Raw genomic sequence first — 19,151 nt, forward strand, 5'->3', positions numbered from 1 at the left:
ATGGAATGAGAGCGCTGTAGTACCGGGTAAAGCCACACGTTGTGTGTCAAATTTCTTGGCTGCAACACCAGCTAGACCGTAGAGGACTACAAGTATGTATGTGCCCTTCCCTAAAAAAGAGAGAAAAACAAAGTACTCCATGTCTGTCCAAACGCGGGATTTAAGCACACTAAATCACATCCAGTTCGAATCAAGTATCTCGATCAATCAGCAGTAACCTGCAGTAATATGCCTGTAAAAAACGAAATCTGCAGTTCATTTTATATGCCGACAGTTTGTTCTGACGGATACGCCCAGATGGATAAATGCAAACAGAATCTTAAACAAACTGTAAAATTCTAGTTTGTTCTGACACATTAGGAATTGACTGATTCTACACATCACACTAGAATACGTAGTACTAGCTAGATCGCCTTGCCCCCGCACCCACTGAAAATTATATATTCCATTCAACAAAAGTCGTATCTTGCGCCTATCATCCCTGCACGCTTTTGCAATTAAAAATGAATATCAAGAGCGGAAGGCGAGACTAGGTGCAAGCTCAAACCCTCCTCCTCACTTCCACGCCTCTCCTCTCTTTACACACTTAGCTACCTCCCACTCTCGCATCATGTCTTCCGGTGGTGGCGGGGGAGGGGATCAGGGCCGTCATGGCCTCTACCACCAGCATGGCCACGGCCAACTCACCCGCTACGATGGCGCCGGCGGCTACGAGCTCAGCAACGACGACATGGAGAGCTTCTTCTTCAGCCAGCCTGAGGGCGTCGGCGGTGGCGTGCGCGCCGACGAGATCGCGCCGTACTCGAGCATCACGAGCTACCTGCAGGGGTTCTTGGACCCCACCGGGCTAGCTCGGCATCTCGACGTGCCGGCCAAGCACGAGCTGTCGGTCGACGTTAGGAGCCATGACCAAGACAGCCAGGGCACCGGCAGCGCTGCTGGAGAAAGCGCGGCGCTGCTAACACCCAACTCATCGGTATCTTTCTCGTCCGGAGGCGGGGACGGTGAGGGAAAGTCTCGCCGGAGCAAGAAGGGCCGGGCGCAGGAGCCGGATGACCAGGAGGATGGGAAGGACCATGAAGATGGGGAAAGTTCCAAGACAGCGTAGGTTTTCGCCAATTTGATGCTGATCTGCTGTGTGAATCGCCTTGATTTCTTGCTTCACCGATTCCTTTTGTCGTGAGCTTATGCGATGTGTTCATACAGTGATAGATCTGGTCCTACTATTGCTTAATTACTTCGATTTTCTTTCGTTCTGCCCCATTGTGCTCGTGCCTTGTCTATTACGTGATGTGAACATTAGGGTTTGCTACGATTTGCTTCATTAGGGTTCTTATAGTTCATCATGAATTAGATCCGGTTAGCCCCAAAGCTGACGCACACTTTTGTCGTCTTATATGCTTCTTATTGCTTTGGTCCAAGATAACTTTATAGATCGTGTGGTATTCAATTTAAAAGACAATCGACGTACACTCTAGAAGAGATCTTCCTTAGAATTAATCAATTGCTGCGCATGCGTGCCGTAGCTTCAAACTTTGACCAAGTAGATAGCTTCGTCTTTGAAGACCAAAAATAAAGATCTCTCCCCCTTTTAGAAAAGATCCAAAAATGTAATATAATCTCCAAAAGCATCAAGGCCATTAGCATAAATTTCCTAAATTTTGCATTACATCAGGCTGATCTTGTCATGACATGTGATCTGTAGGTATATATGTCTTTTTTTTACGAGAGTAGGTATATATATCTAGCTAGCTAGCTAACTTACTACACTCCCTGTCTGTTATACTATAGATCTACAGCACTGATCACTCTCGGCAGAACTATATAGACATGGGCTGCACCGTTCCATGAAATATATATCTATGCGACATAGTTAGCTATATATAGTGCTTCCGGACAAATCACGATAGATTGATTGACCTAGCTAATTAAGCTAGGCCCTGTTGGATCAGTGCCTGTTCTGTGCTTATTTTCTTTTGTTTTCCGATGAACCTAACTGATTGGTTACTTTGCCGCTGCAGGAATAACAAACCCAAAAAGAAAGCCGAGAAGAGGCCGCGGCTGCCCCGCGTCTCCTTCCTCACCAAGAGCGAGGTCGATCACCTCGAGGACGGCTACCGCTGGCGCAAATACGGCCAGAAGGCCGTCAAGAACAGCCCTTATCCAAGGTACGCTTTAGTTGCATGCATGAAGCTCAGTGTGAACCGGCCGTGATAACGTCATGTAAATGACAACGTATGTACGCAGGAGCTACTACCGGTGCACTACGCCCAAGTGCGGCGTGAAGAAGCGGGTGGAGCGGTCGTACCAGGACCCGTCGACGGTGATCACCACGTACGAAGGGCAGCACACGCACCACAGCCCCGCCAGCCTCCGGGGAAGCGCCGCGCACCTCTTTATGCCCCCCGGACTCCACGGGCTCCCGCCGCCGCACCTCATACCGCCGGGGGTGTTCCACCCAGAGCTGATGAGCATGATGCGCATGCCCTACCCAAGCCCTAACATGCACCTGCTGAGCGTGCCACCGCCTCCCCATCATCATCCAACCTCTCATCCAATGGCGGGAACTCTCCAGCAGTACCATTTCACTGACTACGCGCTATTGCAAGACCTCTCCACTTCCACAATGCCCAACAACCCCTGACTAATTAACTCCTTCAGATACACTTAATTAATTAGTAGCTAGCTAGCCTGGTAGATATGCATATATGATGCTTTCCAAATGCTGGAGTTGCGCCAGATGTGATCGCCAGGGTTACCCTTGAGCTTGGTCTATGCATGCTGCGGTCCTGTTATCCTAATTATTAATTCGATGCAAGCTTTTCATCTTGAACTTGTGCCTACATTGCTTTAATCCTCTTCCATTTGTCCTCCACGGGCAAATTGGATGAGTTGATGAAGCTGGTCTAATAACTAGAACACTTGCAACTTATTAATTTATATAGCTCGTACTGTGGACTTCTTGTACATGTACTCGAGTGCATATGTGTATCTCATTGATGAGAGGAATATTTCACTTCACTTTCGTTTCTATGAGGAATTATTTACACAAGCCGCCATCTCAACTTCTGCTTGTTCGTGGAACGCTTATATATTTATTTAAGGGCACTTCCTTGATGGCCGGTGGCAGTTTCTTTAATTTTATGCATGTGCAAAGCATAGTCGAGATAATCATGGCGCAAAAGAGAATTTTGATTGCTTTGGACGTTGATGCACTGGGCGGTTTCTTGTGGGAGTAGGCATAGTATGTGTCGCCTCCTCGTGATTTGCTTGTTTCGTAGAAGGAATTTATAACTGAGACATGAATATATTGATTCATAGGTGTGTCCTATCTCAGCTCTACCTACTATTTATCTCAGTCAATATGCTCACGAGGCTGCTGCTTTGATCGATGAAATATATTTGTGTAGTGTTTTCACTTCCTTATACTTATTTGTATTTGAATTAACCATATTATATCAGGCAGATGCCTCACGCTATTTATTAATACTACAGACGAACTGAGATCTACTGTGTGGTATGGTGAATTATACTTCTGTCACAGTTTGAGATGTTTAGTGATAATAAGCTTGCAGAATTGTAAATGCACTAGCCAATTTTAGTTAGTTGCCCTTGGGTTTCCGGTCTATAAGGTTGCATATTGCGGTGAATAATCTTCGTTTGGTTGAACTGCTTTTCCTTGTGGTCACCTGTTTCTGATATAATATGCAGAAAAGAGCTTAAATAGATAGTAAAGTTATCCATCGCTATGTAAGTGTAGTGGTTAATCTAAAAAGTATGAGAAATTTATCCATCTCTATGGTAAGTCTAATTTTCAAGTTTTAGTTTCATCGGAGATTATTAGATTATTATGTGAATTGCCAAACAAGATGTTAGTATCACACCATATGCGTGCATGCATATCCTCCTTGTCTCGTTTTCTTATATTTTACCTGTTTGGTGTGAGTAATTTTTCTCGATCTCGGTGGTCTAGAGTGGAAATTCTACACATAAACAATGGTGTATATTGACACCACAACCTTTTTAATACATTTACAATTTTGATAGTTAAATAAAATTGAAAGGGTTTTGAATGCATTTGACAACACTAGGTTGTAGGTTTAGCACTTCCAAAAGTTCTTAGTACGTATGTCTGTTCTGTAGCATTTGTGAATTGTGATAGTTGAAGTTATGGGCAGGTTTGTGGTGACAAATTTGTTGTGCAGACTTGGATGGTGTGGTTCTACAATGACAATCTATGTACTTTCTATTAAGTAGGAAGGGCTGCCCCCCAGTTCATATGAAATTATGTCCGTGAGGCTTTGAGGCCCGCCACTCGGACCTGGGCGAATTCTTGGAGGCCTAGCCTCAGCGTACCAGTAGGAGGAGGCATCTCTAACCTGGACTTTATGGACTATTCATAACAAGATGGTTATCGAGCGGGTCTTGTATATATCGATAGGAGGACCAAAAGAAAATGACAAGCGGTTTTCAGCAAGATATTGTCTACAAGTACTGAAATTATCGGTAACAGACAGTTTAATAGTAAGGTAATTTGTAACGAGCAAATAATAGTAATGGTAACAAAGGTGCATCAAGATAGCCCAATCCTTCTTATGACAGGCCGAAACGGTCTCTTAATAAGCTAAGCATTCTTGGGGACACACGGGAGTTTCAACTAGTCATTTTCATCATGTTTGTTTGATTCGCGTTTGTTACTTTGATAATTCGATATGTGGGTGGACCGGTGTTTGGGTGTTGTTCTTACTTGAAAAAGCCTCCCACTTATGATTAATCCCTCTCGCAAGCATCCGCAACTACGAAAGAAGAATTAAGATAAATCTAATCATATCATTAAACATATGGGTCCAAATCAGACCCTTACGGAGTAGCGCATAAACTAGGGATTAATCTCCTCTCACTCTAGCAACCCATAATCTAATTACTGCTTCACAATGCATTTTCTTAAGCCCAAAGAAGGTGAAGTGTCATGTAGTTGACGTTCACATAATACCAATAAGGGAATCAACAACATACATATCATCAAAATATCGGACGAATACCGAATTCACATGATTACTTATGACAAGACTTCTCCCATGTCCTGAAGAACAAAAGTAACTACTCACATAACATATTCATGCTCAAGATCAGAGGGGTATCGAATAGCATAATAGATCTGAACATATGATCTTCCACTAAATAAATCAACTAGCATCAACTGCAAGATGTAATCAACACTACTAGCAACCCACATGCACTACTAGGAAAAAGGCTAGCAGCAGCACGGGTTCTAGGTATATCAGTAGCGCGGGTACATGCGCTACTAATAAGGCGCTACTGCTATACAAGTGTAGCAGCAGCGCGCTTCGTGGAAGCTCGCTACTGCTAATAGCTCTAGTGCGCTTTGCCTGGACGCGCTACTACTACTGTGGCGCTGCTGCTAACTTTTCTGCACTCGCTACTGCTAATTTGTAACACCCTCGGTGCGGCTATATCTCCCACGTGTCGAAGCACGACTTAGAGGCATAACCGTATTGAAAGCAATGTCGCAAGTGAGGTAATCTTCACACAACCCATGTAGTACATAAGGGAAAAGGATACATAGTTGGCTTACAATCGCCACTTCACACAATACATGAATAAAGCATTACATCAACCAGATACAATCAAGGTCCGACTACGGAACCCAAAATAAAAGAAGACTACCCCAAAAGCGACACGGTCCCCGATCGACCCCAACTAGGCTCCACTACAGATCAACTGGAATGAAACAACACGAAGGATAAGATCTTCATCGAGCTCCTCCTTGAGCTTGGTTGCGTCATCTGCACGGTAACCTTGGCACCTGCAAGCTAGTTTTGGAAATATCTGTGAGTCACGGGGACTCAGCAATCTCACACCCTCGCGATCAAGACTATTTAAGCTTATAGGAAGGGTAAAATGTATGAGGTGGAGCTGCAGCAAGCGACTAGCATATTTGGTGGCTAACAACGCAAATGAGAGCGAGAAGAGAAGGCAAAGCACGGTCGAGAATCTATGATCAAGAAGTGATCCTAGAACAACCTACGTCAAGCATAACTCCAACACTGTGTTCACTTTCCGGACTCCGCCGAGAAGAGACCATCACGGTTACACACGCGGTTGGTGTATTTTAATTTAAGATCAACTTCAGGTTTTCTACAACCGGACATTAACAAATTCCCATCTGCCCATAACCGCGGGCATGGCTTTCGAAAGTTCAAATCCCTGCAGGGGTGTCCCAACTTAGCCCATCACAAGCTCTCACGGTCAACGAAGGATATTCCTTCTCCCAAGACGATCCGATCAGGCTCGACATCCAGGTTACAAGACATCCTCGACAATGGTAAAACAAGTCCAGCAATACCGCCCGAATGTGCCGACAAACCCCGATAGGAGCTGCACATATCTCGTTCTCAGGGCACACTCAAATTGTCCAAACTTCCGGTAGGCCAGCCCAGAGTTGCCCCTGGTGGCCACCGGTAGCTGAAAGGTTGGACCAACACTCAGAGGAGCGCTGACCCCGGGGGGGGGGGGGTTAAAAATAATGATGACCCTTGAGTTTGCAGAACCCAAGGGAAAGAAAAGGCTAGGTGGAAAATGGTAAAACCAAGGTTGGGCATTGCTGGAGGAGTTTTATTCAAGGCGAACTGTCAAGGGGTTCCCATTATGACCCAACCGCGTAAGGAACGCAAAATCCGGGAACATAACACCGATATGACGGAAACTAGGGCGGCAAGAGTGGAACAAAACACCAGGCATAAGGCCGAGCCTTCCACCCTTTACCAAGTATATAGATGCATTAATTAAATAAGAGATATTGTGATATGCCAACAAAAATATCCATGTTCCAAACATGGAACAAGCTCCAGTCCTCACCTGCAACTAACAACGCTATAAGAGGGGCTGAGCAAAGCGGTAACATAGCCAAACAACGGTTTGTTAGGACAAGGCGGGTTAGAGGCTTGGCTTAACAATATGGGAGGCATGATAAGCAAGTGGTAGGTATCGCAGCATAGGCATAGCAAAAGAGCGAGAAACTAGCAAGCAAAGATAGAAGTGATTTCGAGGGTATGGCCATCTTGCCTGAAATCCCGCAAGGAAGAAGAACGAGTCCATGAAGAAGACAAACAGACGTAGACGAACGGGTCCTCACAAACACGACGTTACCGGAACCAACCCGAAGAAGCAACACCGGAAAGAAGCACACAACAGAGTAAACAACCAACACATGAACATGGTATGATATGCGGGATGCGGTATACGATGCATATGCATGATTTGGAGAGGAATGAGTGAACCTGGCCTCAACTTGGAAATCCAAGAGTGCCACTGGAAAGGTGAGTTGATTTCGGTTGAAATCGATATAAAGATCACCGGAATCGGATGCACGGTTTGGAAATGGCAAGCAAAACAAATATGGCACCGGTCTGTGATAATCAGCAAGTGACCATCTAAATGCATCAAGATAAATATGCTACAACACTCAAACACGGAAACAAAATACATGGCAGGGATCCACTCATGATGCTTGACAAAAGATGAACACTGAGCTACGGCTAATTCATCCATTAACAGGTTCAAACAAGCATGGCAAAAGAGCAAAAGATAACAGGTTTCAGACTTAGTGAAATTAACACAAGCCTGGAATTTATCATCAGGTAGCACACTTTAGAGCATGAAAACTACATGCTACAGGAACATAACATGGCAAATCAAGGCATGGCATGAAGATACTCAAAGAACTTAACAAAAGTCCCTTAGTGACCTTGAGCCAAAAAGGATCAGAGAATACAATTGCAAGCATGTGAACATAGCAAAACATAAACAGATTCAGACTTGGTAAAAAAACTGGAGCATGTAAAACAGATAACGAGTAGGCATGTTTACGAGCTCGATGCACTCACTACAGAGCATGTCATGACAAACTAAGCATACACCTATGAATAAGACATGGCATAGAAGCTAGACATGGCAAGAACAACAACATAGCATGCACGGATCAATAGCAACATCCTCGGCAAAATCGCTAAACATGTCAACAATCTGCCAGGATTATTTTATAGCAAAAATAGAGCTCGATTGACTCAAGCTAGGGTGCTCCATAAACGTAAACAAAGACATAGATGGATAGAGCACCACAATTTTAACAAAACATCCTTACTGATCATCCTCAAAAGAGGCACGGATCACTAGGAAACAACATGAACATATGGCATAACAACAAAAACAGAACAAGGACTTAGTGAAATTCTAAGTCCCTGAAATCAACATTACCGATTACGCTACTTTGCAAGCTTGTGCTAGTCACCACAAAGATCACAAAAATACATGGCATACACCCCTATAAAGATGGCATGGCATATAACAAAACACATGTAGAGCTCAGGATCATATCATGCACACATTAATCATGGCAAAAATGACAAAATTCCATTTGCTGAAACAGATCGGACAAATTCATCATATAGCCCTCTTCCAACAGCATTTCGGGCATCAAGATGAGCTCAAATGAAAATGATGCAATGATATGAAATGATGTACTCGTCGAGACGAACATTTTGATATGCTACACGCACGAATCGGAGCTACGATGACAGAGTTATGATGTGATGAAAAATGCAAAAAGATTAGGGTTACGGAGAAAAAGTCAACCGAGGGGAAGTTCCAGATCTGAGATCCAGGGCACGCTTTTCGAGGTCCGTCGCCAATCGACCGGAGTTGACGCCGGAGAGGAAGAAGGAGGCCGGAGAGGCGAGGTGGCGGCGGCTTGCCGGGCGAGGGGGCGGCGCGGCGAGCTCCGGCCACCGGAGCGGGGAGCGGCGATGGCGGCAGAGGAGCAGGGCGCCGGCGGGGCGGACGGCGGCCTCGGGACGCGGGAGCCGGCCAGCGCCGGAGCAGGCAGCGGGAGTCGCGGCATCCGGCGCGGTGGCAGACGGCGACCGGCCAGGCGAAGGTCGGCGGTGCGGGGCGCGGGATCTCCCGCGGGAGTCGGTGGCGGCGGTTGGGCCCCGCGGGCCCGATCCGGGCCGCGCGGGCCGGCGACGGAGGGAGGAGAGAGAGGAGGCCGCGACGGTGAGGTGGCAGCGCGGGATTGGTCCGGCGCGGACATGTCCGGCGGCGCGGGAGTTTTGTCCGTGCGCGAGGTAGAGGAAGGCTAGAGTTTCATCCGTGAATTTTTGGAGGGGAACACATATATAGGCGTAGAGGGAGCTAGAAAGCTCCAAATGAGGTGCGGTTTGCGGCCACGCGATCGAACGCTCTAGATGATGGAGAGGGTTTAGGTGGGTTTTGGTCCACTTTGGAGGGGTGTTGGGCTGCAACACACACAAGGCCTTTTCGGTTCCTCGGTTAACCGTTGGAGTATCAAACGAAGTCCAAATGACACAAAACTTGACAGGCGGTCTACCGGTAGTAAACCAAGGTCGCATGACAAGTCTCGGTCCAATCCGAAAACGTTTAACACCCGCACATGAAAAGAGATAGAAAGGGGCACTGGGTGACATAGCAGCGCCGGATTGCAAAACGGACAACGGGGAAAATGCTCGGATGCATGAGACGAACATGTATGCAAAAGAAATGCACCTGATGACATGATATGCAATGCATGACACGCAAGCAATGACAACGCAACAACAGCGAATAACTAGAGGACACCTGGCACATCGGTCTCGGGGCGTCACAACACTCCACCACTACGAGAGGATCTCTGTAACGCCCCAGATGCAACTTTCCCAATTTGTATCCAACTCTTGCCGTTTCCGGCATTAAGTTATATTTATTCCTCGGGTTCGGGTTTTGTCTTCGTGTGTTGTTTTCGTTTTCTTGCATCTCATATCATGTCATCATGTGCATTGCATTTGCATACGTGTTCATCTCATGCATTCGAGCATTTTCCTCGTTGTCCGTTTTGCATTCCGGCGCTTCGTTCTCCTCCGGTGGTCATTTCTAGCTTTCTTTCGTGTGTGGGGATTAAACATTTCCGGATTGGACCGAGACTTGTCATGCGGCCTTGGTTTACTACCGGTAGACCGCCTGTCAAGTTTCGTATCAATTGGACTTCGTTTGATACTCCAACGGTTAACCGAGGGACCGAAAAGGCCTCGTGTGTGTTGCAGCCCAACATCCCCCAAATTTGGCCCAAAACCCACCAAACTCTGCTCCATGTCCTAGAGCGTTCAATCACGATCGCGTGGGCGAGAACCGCACCTCATTTGGACTCTCCTAGCTCCCTCTATGTCTATAAATACCCCCTCCATTCGGATCTCTTCTTCCCCCGTCCGAAACCCTAGTTAAAAAAAAACAGATCAACCCCCGCCACCGACGGACGTGTCCGGATCGGACTGGACAGCGTCCGCCGCCGCCCCTTACCCACTCACGCGCCGCCACGTGGGCCGCGCCCACATCCCCGCCGCCGGCCCGGGAGGCCCAGGAGGGGCCCCCGCGAGCCCGATCCGCCGCCGCCCTTCGTCCCGCGCCCCGCCGCCGTCCTCTTCACGGCCGGCCGCCGCCGCCGCCGCGGGCACCGCCGTCGCCCCAGCCGGAGGTCACCGCCGCCCGTGAAGACCGGCGCCGCCACGCCCGGCCCCGCCTCGGGCGCCGCCGCCGCACGGCCACGCCGCCGTCGCCGCGCCGGTCCGGCCGGCCCCCTCCTCCTCCGCGGCGCCTCCTCCTCTCCGGCGAGACTCCGGCGAGATCCCGGCCATCCTCGGTTCGCGCGCCCGTGAACAGTGCCGAAACCCTAGATCTGGGTTGACTTCCCTCTTCTCCCCCTTAATTTTTATGCAATCTTTGCCTGCTCGTAACTTTGCATCCGTAGCTCCGATTTGGACATATGATACATCAGAATCTTCGTCTCGATGAGTACATCTTGATGCCCAAAATGCTGTTAGAAGGAGGCTTCGTGAGTTAATTGTCAGATCTGCTAGTTCATCTTAGACTTTTGTCATTTTTGCCATGATTAATGTGTGCATGCTATGCCTGTGAGTCCTGCATATGTTTTGTTAAGCATTTTGTCTTCTTTCCAGAGGTGCAACTCATAAATTTTTAGGATGTGTGTGGTGACTTGTGCAAGCTCGCAAAGAGAGGCACCCGGGAAATCTGTTTTCAGGGACTTAGTTGTTTTCACTAAGTCTGGGATATTTTAGTTCATGATGCCATATGTTCAGCTTGTTTCCTAGTGATCCGTGCCTCTTTTGAGGATGATCAGTAAAGGAGTTTTGTTAATCATATTATGCTCTATCCATCCATATCTTTGTTTGCAATTATGGAGCACCATAGCTTGAGTCAATCGAGCTCTACTTTTGCTTCGTGGTAAATCTGGGCAGATCGTCAACTCGTTTGCGATTTTGCCGGCGTTGTCGTAGTTGATCCGTGTATGCTATACCATTGTTCTTGCCATGTCTAGCTTGTATTTTATGCCTTCTTAATGGCTGTATGCTTTCCTTGCCATGACTTACACCTTGTTGAGTGCATCGAGCTCATTTACGTGCCTTCGTGAGTTATATTTCAGCATGTCTCAGTTTTCACTAAGTCTGAAAACTGATTGTGTTTTAGCTATGTTCGTGTGCCCGTTAATATATTTTGTGATCCCTTTTGGCCCCAGGTCACTTTGGGACTTTTGTTAAGCTTGTTGAGTAGCTCCATGCCATGTTTTTACTTGTCTTAATCAGGTCATGTATCATGTTGTTTTGCTGCTCCGAAGAGGGCTTCGTGATCTGAAATTACAGACTAGTGTTAATTTCACCAAGTCTGGAATCTGTTTTGCATTTGCGTTTTTGCCATGCTTGTTTGAACCTCTTAATGGATGAATTGGCCGTGGCTCAGTGCTAGTCTTTTGTTAAGAATCTTGTGTGCATCCCTGCCATGTATTTTGTTGTCATGTTTGGTGGCTGTAGCATGTTCATTTTGTTGCATTTAGATGCCTACTTGCTGTAAATCGCAGACCGGTGTCATATCTTAAAACGCTTGCCATTTCCAAACCGTAACTCCGATTCCAATAATCTTTATATCGTTTTCAAGAGATTTCATCCCCTCTATCCAGTGGCACCCTTGGAATTCCAAGTTAAGGCCAGGTTCATGCATTTCCTGTTATATCTTGCATTTTGCATCCCGCATCGCATCCCGCATAGCATATCATCATTTCATCATATTGCTTGGTCTTGCACGTGGTTGATTGTATCCTTGTTGCTTGTTTGTCTTGTTTGGTTAGAGCCGGGAGATGAGTTCGCTACCAAGGAGCCCGTTGAGTTTGCTTGTGAGGATCCAGTCAACTCTGACAACTGTGCAGGCAAGATGATCATACCCTCGAAATCACTACTATCTTTGCTATGCTAGTTTGCTCGCTCTTTTGCTATGCCAATGCTACGATGCCTACCACTTGTTTGTCAGCCTCCCAATTGCCATGATTGAACCTCTAACCCACCTTGTCCTAGCAAACCGTTGATTGGCTATGTTACCGCTTTGCTCAGCCCCTCTTATAGCGTTGCTAGTTGCAGGTGTAGTTTGGAGGCTGTTCCTTGTTGGAACATCTTTTATTTACTTGTTGGGATATCATTATATTGCTATGTTATCTTAATGCATCTATATACTTGGTAAAGGGTGGAAGGCTCGGCCTCTCGCCTAGTGTTTTGTTCCACTCTTGCCGCCCTAGTTTCCGTCATATCGGTGTTATGTTCCCGGATTTTTGCGTTCCTTACACGGTTGGGTTATAATGGGAACCCCTTGATATTTCGCCTTGATTAAAGCTTTTCCAGCAATGCCCAACCTTGGTTTTTACCATTTGCCACCTAGCCTTTTCTTTCCCTTGGGTTCTGCAGACTCAATGGTCATCTTATTTTAACCCCCCCGGGCCAGTGCTCCTCTGAGTGTTGGTCCGACCGAGTAGACTGCGGGGCCACCTCGGGGCAACTTGAGGGTTGGTTTTACTCGTAGGATGTCTCATCTGAGTGTGCCCTGAGAAAGAGATATGTGCAGCTCCTATCGGGATTTGTCGGCACATTCGGGCGGTGTTGCTGGTCTTGTTTTAACCTGTCGAATTGTCTTGTTGTACCGGGTTACCGAGTCTGATCGGTGTGTCTCGGGTGGAGGTCTATTCCTTCGTTGACCGTGAGAGCTTGTCATGGGCTAAGTTGGGACTCCCCTGCAGGGATTGAACTTTCGAAAGCCGTGCCCGCGGTTAATGTCCGGTTGTAGATAACTAAAACCTTAATTAATTAAAATGAATCAACTGAGTGTGTTGCCGTGATGGCCTCTTCTCGGCGGAGTCGGGGAAGTGGACACGGTGTTGGAGTTATGCTTGCGCAGGTTGCTCTTCTAGATTCTCGCTCACGCTTTGCCCCCTCTTCTCGCTCTCTTTTGCGTATAAGATAGCCACCATATATGCTAGTCGCTTGGTGCAGCTCCACATATATTTGCCTTATCCATTCCTATAAGCTTAAATAGTTTTGATCGCGAGGGTGCGAGATTGCTGAGTCCCTGTGGCTCACAGATACTATAATTCCAGATGCAGGTCCAGGCGATTCCGCTCCAGGTGACGAGTACGAGCTCAATTGGGAGTTCGACGAGGACTCTCAGCGTTATTATGTTTCCTTTCCCGATGATCAGTAGTGGTGCCTAGTTGGGGATTGATTCAGGGCCTTGTCGCTTGTTGGGTTCTTTTCCATTTTGGCGCCGTAGTCGGGCCATGAGTGTTTGTTTGATGGATGTTATTTATGTACTCTGATGTGACGTGGCGAGTGTAAGCCAACTATGTTATCTCCCCCTTTTATTATGTATTACATGGGATGTTGTAATGATTGCCTGACTTGCGACATTGCTTTCAATGCGGTTATATCTCTAACTCGTGCCTCGACACGTGGGAGCTATAGCCGCATCGAGGGCGTTACAAGTTGGTAATCAGAGCCTTCCCCGACCTTAGGATCCCCATTGCTTGATCGTTTTTAGCAGCCGAGTTGTGTCTAGAAAAATGTTTTGAGTCACATAGGAATTATATATCGGAGAGCTTAGGAATTCTTTTACTTCCCAGTCTCCTCATCGCTCTGGTAAGGCATCCTGACGTAGAGTTTTGACTCTTCTCTTCTCAAATTTCACTAAAATTTTTTTTTAGGATCACGCGAGTATCTTGGATTTGTTCCGATGGCTTATGATGAGAATACTGTCTTGGTGCCTCCTGTCAGGGGTTTAGTGGAAGTGTCCCGGGGAGTTGAGCTCTGAGGTGTTGTCATCATAATTTTATCGTTGCAATTCTGGAATACTTGAGATATGTGCGCGACATCGAAAATCTCTTTTATGCAGTTCGTTGGTGAGATAACCTCGACGCCACCCAGTACTGGGGCGGGAGTTCGGGAGTATCGCCATAACTTGTATAACGGATGTTTTTCGAAGGTTGTGGTAGATGGTTTCCGAAGGTTTCTTGGTTATGTGTTGAAGGATGGATACAGCTGGATGTAGGATTTGCTAGCTTGGGTGAGATATTATGCTTCCCCTGTATCCCCAACACCTGATTGCATAACCGGAAAATTTCGGGAGTTTCATAGGTGGGAATTCAAGTAGCTCTTAGGATATCTTTCTGACAGAGGTATGATATGAAATTGGGGTTCGACGTCTAGTGGTTCGCCTATTCACGGTCGATTTTACAGTGGTCTCATTGTGTCTTAAAGAGTCCTTGGCTATGCTGACTCGGGGACGCTTCGTATGTCATGTGCACTGCCTTGTACATGATGGTGCTGTACGATCGAGCCCGTGTAGGTCCCACCACGAAAACTTCGGACGAAATTTCTATCATATGTGTGTTCCGGCTTATTCCGCAAGCCAACCCTTGGTTTTATTTCGAGTTGTGGCATTCGTTTTTGCTTCGACGTCATATGTTGATTCCATCCCTCGTTGATTTACCCCTTCTACCTTTTTCTACGTGGCTTCGCAATTTAGGAATATGTGACCACTTTAAGAGAAGTGCATTCGTTCATTTTGTTCGGATGTGAAGACTTTATGTTGCAATTTTCATTCCGTTGGATTCACCTTCAATACTTGTCTATTTGTGTGCTAATGGTGGTCAACTTGTTCAGGATGGCTCCTCCAACGCGCACGACTCCGAATCCTGATCCGCCTCCACCTCCGCCTCCTCCGGAAGCTTGGCAAGCTGTGATGGCCGCAACTAATGCAAACGCTCAGCTGATCATGCAAATTCTCCAAGAGCGCAATCAAGGCAGTCAAGGGAATCAAGGCAGCAATCAGCACCACTTTGCTACACTGAACCAGTTCCTCGCAAATGGTCCAAAGACGTTCAGCAATTGTGTTGAGGCTACCGATGCTGACGATTGGCTAGTGGATCTGGGCAAGCATTTTGAATGCAGCAACGTCAGGCCTGAAGATTTCGTCAAGTTCGCTTCTTTCCAGCTCAAAGATCAGGCTGCAGAGTGGTTCCAGCAGTACAAGGATTCCAGAGGTGGACGTTTGATCACTTGGGATGATTTCCGTCGAGATTTCCGCGCTCATCACATCCCTCAAAGTGTGGTTGAGAGTAAGCGTGAGGAATTCCGCAATCTGAAGCAAGGCTCTTTGTCTGTCTATGACTACAACAAGTTGTTTCAGAAGCTCGCCCGTTTTGCCAAGCAGGATGTTCCTGATGAGAAGAGCATGATCTATCAGTTCAGAGGTGGTCTTCGTGAGGAAATTCAGCTCGCTCTTGTCCTCTTCGAGCCGTTGAGATACGATGAGTTCTACAACATGGCACTGAAATAAGAGGCTGCTCAGTTGAGGTGTGATGCTTCCAGGAAGCGTGCCAGAGATGCTACACCTTCTTCCTCTACTCAAGTGGCCAAGCAGCAGAAGTTTTGGCTTCCTCCTCCTCCGTTCCGTCAGCCGTATCAGCAGAAGAGCAAAGGTGACAGTGGTTCTTCCCACCCACCCAACCCAGGCTTTCGGAACAAGACTTCGTCTCAAGCTCCAAGATCGAGTGCTCCGTATCACCGTCCGCTTTCAGAGGTTACGTGCAACAAGTGCCAACAGAAGGGTCACTATGCCAACAAGTGTTTCAACCAGAGGCGTCTTCCTCCTCCTCCTCCTGTCAGATCGGCAAGTACAGCTGTGGTCAAGCATAACCCCAAGTCCGCCAAGGTCAACTTGATGAATGCAGCTCAGGCAGAGGACTCGTCAGATGTGATCATGGGTAACCTTCCTGTTAATGATATTCCTGCAAAAGTTCTATTTGACACTGGTGCATCGCATTCCTTTTTGTCATGCCCTTTTGCATCGAAGCACAATGTTGATACCGAGATTATGCCCAAAGTCATGCAAGTTGTTTCTCCCGGCAAGCTTTTGACTTCTAGTTTGGTTGCTCTCGATGTCTCTATCACGTTGGGCGATTACAAGTTTATCTCTTCTCCGGTGGTTCTTGGTAACTCGGATATTGATCTTATTCTCGGAATGGATTGGCTTTCTAAGCACAAGGCACATCTTGACTGTGCTACCAGGCAAATCCAATTGACTCATTCGTCTGAGGACGTAATTATCTTTACCGCTCGGGATAATACTATCCGTCTGTTTTCTCTCAATGAGAAGGGTGAATTGGATGCCATCTCTCAAATTCCAGTCGTTTGCGAATATCAAGACGTCTTTCCAGAAGAGCTCCCAGGAATGCCTCCGCACCGGCCAGTTGAATTCGTTATTGAACTTGAGCCTGGCACGGAACCTGTGTGCAAACATCCTTACAAGCTCGGACGTGAAGAGTTGAAGGAGCTGAAGAAGCAACTCGATGAGCAAGAAAGAATGGGTCTCATCCGGCCTAGTACTTCTCCGTGGGGTTGTGGTGTTCTTTTTGTGAAGAAGAAGGATGGAACGGACAGACTTTGTGTTGATTACCGTCCAGTGAACAAGAAGACCATCAAGAACAAATACCCACTTCCCAACATCAATGAGCTGTTCGAACAACTCAAAGGTGCCCAAGTATTCTCCAAGCTTGATCTCCGTATGGGTTATCACCAGATTCGCATTCGTGAAGAAGATATTCCCAAGACAGCATTCAGAACAAGCTTTGGTTCATATGAATACACTGTCATGTCTTTTGGCCTCGCCAACGCTCCTCCGACGTTCTCTCGCATGATGAATTTCATCTTCAACGCCTACACCAATGACTTCGTTTTGGTCTATCTCGACGACATTCTGGTTTTCTCCAAGAACAAGGAAGATCATGCCAAGCACTTGCGTTTGGTTCTCGATAAGCTCAGGGAACATCAGTTCTACGCCAAGTTCTCCAAGTGTGAATTTTGGGTCGATGAGGTTCTTTATCTTGGTCATATCATCTCTGCCAAGGGCATTTCCGTGAATCCTGAGAAGGTGTCTGCAATTGTGAATTGGGATCCTCCTCAGAACGTGAAGCAACTCCGCAGTTTTCTAGGTCTCGCAAGTTACTGCCGAAGATTCGTTGAAAACTTTTCCAAGATCGCGAAGCCTCCAACCTCTTGCCGTTCCAGAATGGAAGTTTGACCACATTGAAATGGACTTCGTGACTGGGTTTCCAAAGTCCAAGCGTGGCAACGATGCTATATTTGTTGTCATCGACAAGCTCACCAAAGTGGCTCATTTTCTGCCTATCAAAGAGTCGATCACTGCAGCTCAATTGGCGGAACTCTATACCTCTCGAATCGTCTCTCTGCACGGTATTCCTCAAGTGATCTCTTCAGACCGTGGCAGCATCTTTTCCTCGAAGTTTTGGGATTCTTTTCAGAAGGCCATGGGCACTAACATCCGCTTCAGCACTGCTTTCCATCCTCAAACAAGCGGCCAAGTCGAGCGTGTCAACCAGATTCTTGAAGATATGCTCAGGGCTTGTGTGATCTCCTTCGGCATGAAGTGGGAGGATTGTCTCCCTTATGCTGAATTCTCCTATAACAACAGTTTTCAAGCAAGTTCGGGCAAGGCCCCTTTTGAAATTCTGTATGGCAGGAAGTGCCGTACCCCTCTCAACTGGTCTGAAACCGGTGAACGTCAGTTGCTGGGTAATGACTTAATCACAGAAGCAGAAGAAATGTGCAAAGTCATTCGTGATAACCTCAAAGCAGCCCAATCCCGCCAAAAGAGCTACTATGATAGTAAGCACCGTGATTTGGCTTTCGAGATCAGAGATCATGTTTACCTCCGTGTCTCTCCTATGAAGGGTACTCGTCGCTTCGGTATCAAAGGGAAGCTTGCCCCTAGATACGTGGGACCTTTCAAGATTGTCAGCAAGAGAGGCGACCTCGCCTATCAACTTGAGCTTCCTTCAAACTTTGCAAATGTTCATGATGTGTTCCATGTCTCTCAGCTTCGAAAGTGCTTCAAGACTCCTGACCGCACCGTCAACTTCGAGGACATTGAGCTCCAAGAAGATCTCTCCTATCGTGAGCACCCAGTTGCTATTCTTGAAGAGACTGAACGCAAGACTCGCAACAAGTCAATCAAATTTCTCAAAGTCAAGTGGTCTCACCATTCCGACCGTGAAGCTACCTGGGAACGCGAGGATCACCACCGTTCTGAGTACCCGGAGTTCTTTCAGTCCTAGATCTCGGGACGAGATCTTTTCGTAGTGGTGGAGTGTTGTAACGCCCCAGATGCAACTTTCCCAATTTGTATCCAACTCTTGCCGTTTCCGGAATTAAGTTATATTTATTCCTCGGGTTCGGGTTTTGTCTCCGTGTGTTGTTTTCGTTTTCTTGCATCTCATATCATGTCATCATGTGCATTGCATTTGCATACGTGTTCATCTCATGCATTCGAGCATTTTCCCCGTTGTCCGTTTTGCATTCCGGCGCTTCGTTCTCCTCCGGTGGTCATTTCTAGCTTTCTTTCGTGTGTGGGGATTAAACATTTCCGGATTGGACCGAGACTTGTCATGCGGCCTTGGTTTACTACCGGTAGACCGCCTGTCAAGTTTCGTATCAATTGGACTTCGTTTGATACTCCAACGGTTAACCGAGGGACCGAAAAGGCCTCGTGTGTGTTGCAGCCCAACATCCCCCAAATTTGGCCCAAAACCCACCAAACTCTGCTCCATGTCCTAGAGCGTTCGATCACGATCGCGTGGGCGAGAACCGCACCTCATTTGGACTCTCCTAGCTCCCTCTATGTCTATAAATACCCCCTCCATTCGGATCTCTTCTTCCCCCGTCCGAAAC

General features: G+C 47.1%; 1 protein-coding gene across 1 annotated transcript; it reads left to right on the forward strand.

Moving 5' to 3' along the window:
* The first annotated feature begins 521 nt into the window (after window positions 1-521).
* On the forward strand, window positions 522-3,031 carry LOC125548394 (uncharacterized). The gene is made up of 3 exons (XM_048711999.2): window positions 522-1,104; window positions 2,022-2,168; window positions 2,248-3,031. Exons 1-3 carry the CDS (start codon window positions 611-613, stop codon window positions 2,642-2,644), a joined length of 1,038 nt encoding a protein of 345 aa, XP_048567956.1. The 5' UTR covers window positions 522-610; the 3' UTR covers window positions 2,645-3,031.
* Window positions 3,032-19,151: the final 16,120 nt, after the last annotated feature.

The sequence above is a fragment of the Triticum urartu genome, chromosome 3A (assembly GCF_056163025.1).
Source record: "Triticum urartu cultivar PI428250 chromosome 3A, HENAU_Tu73, whole genome shotgun sequence".
NCBI classification, from domain to species: domain Eukaryota; kingdom Viridiplantae; phylum Streptophyta; class Magnoliopsida; order Poales; family Poaceae; genus Triticum; species Triticum urartu.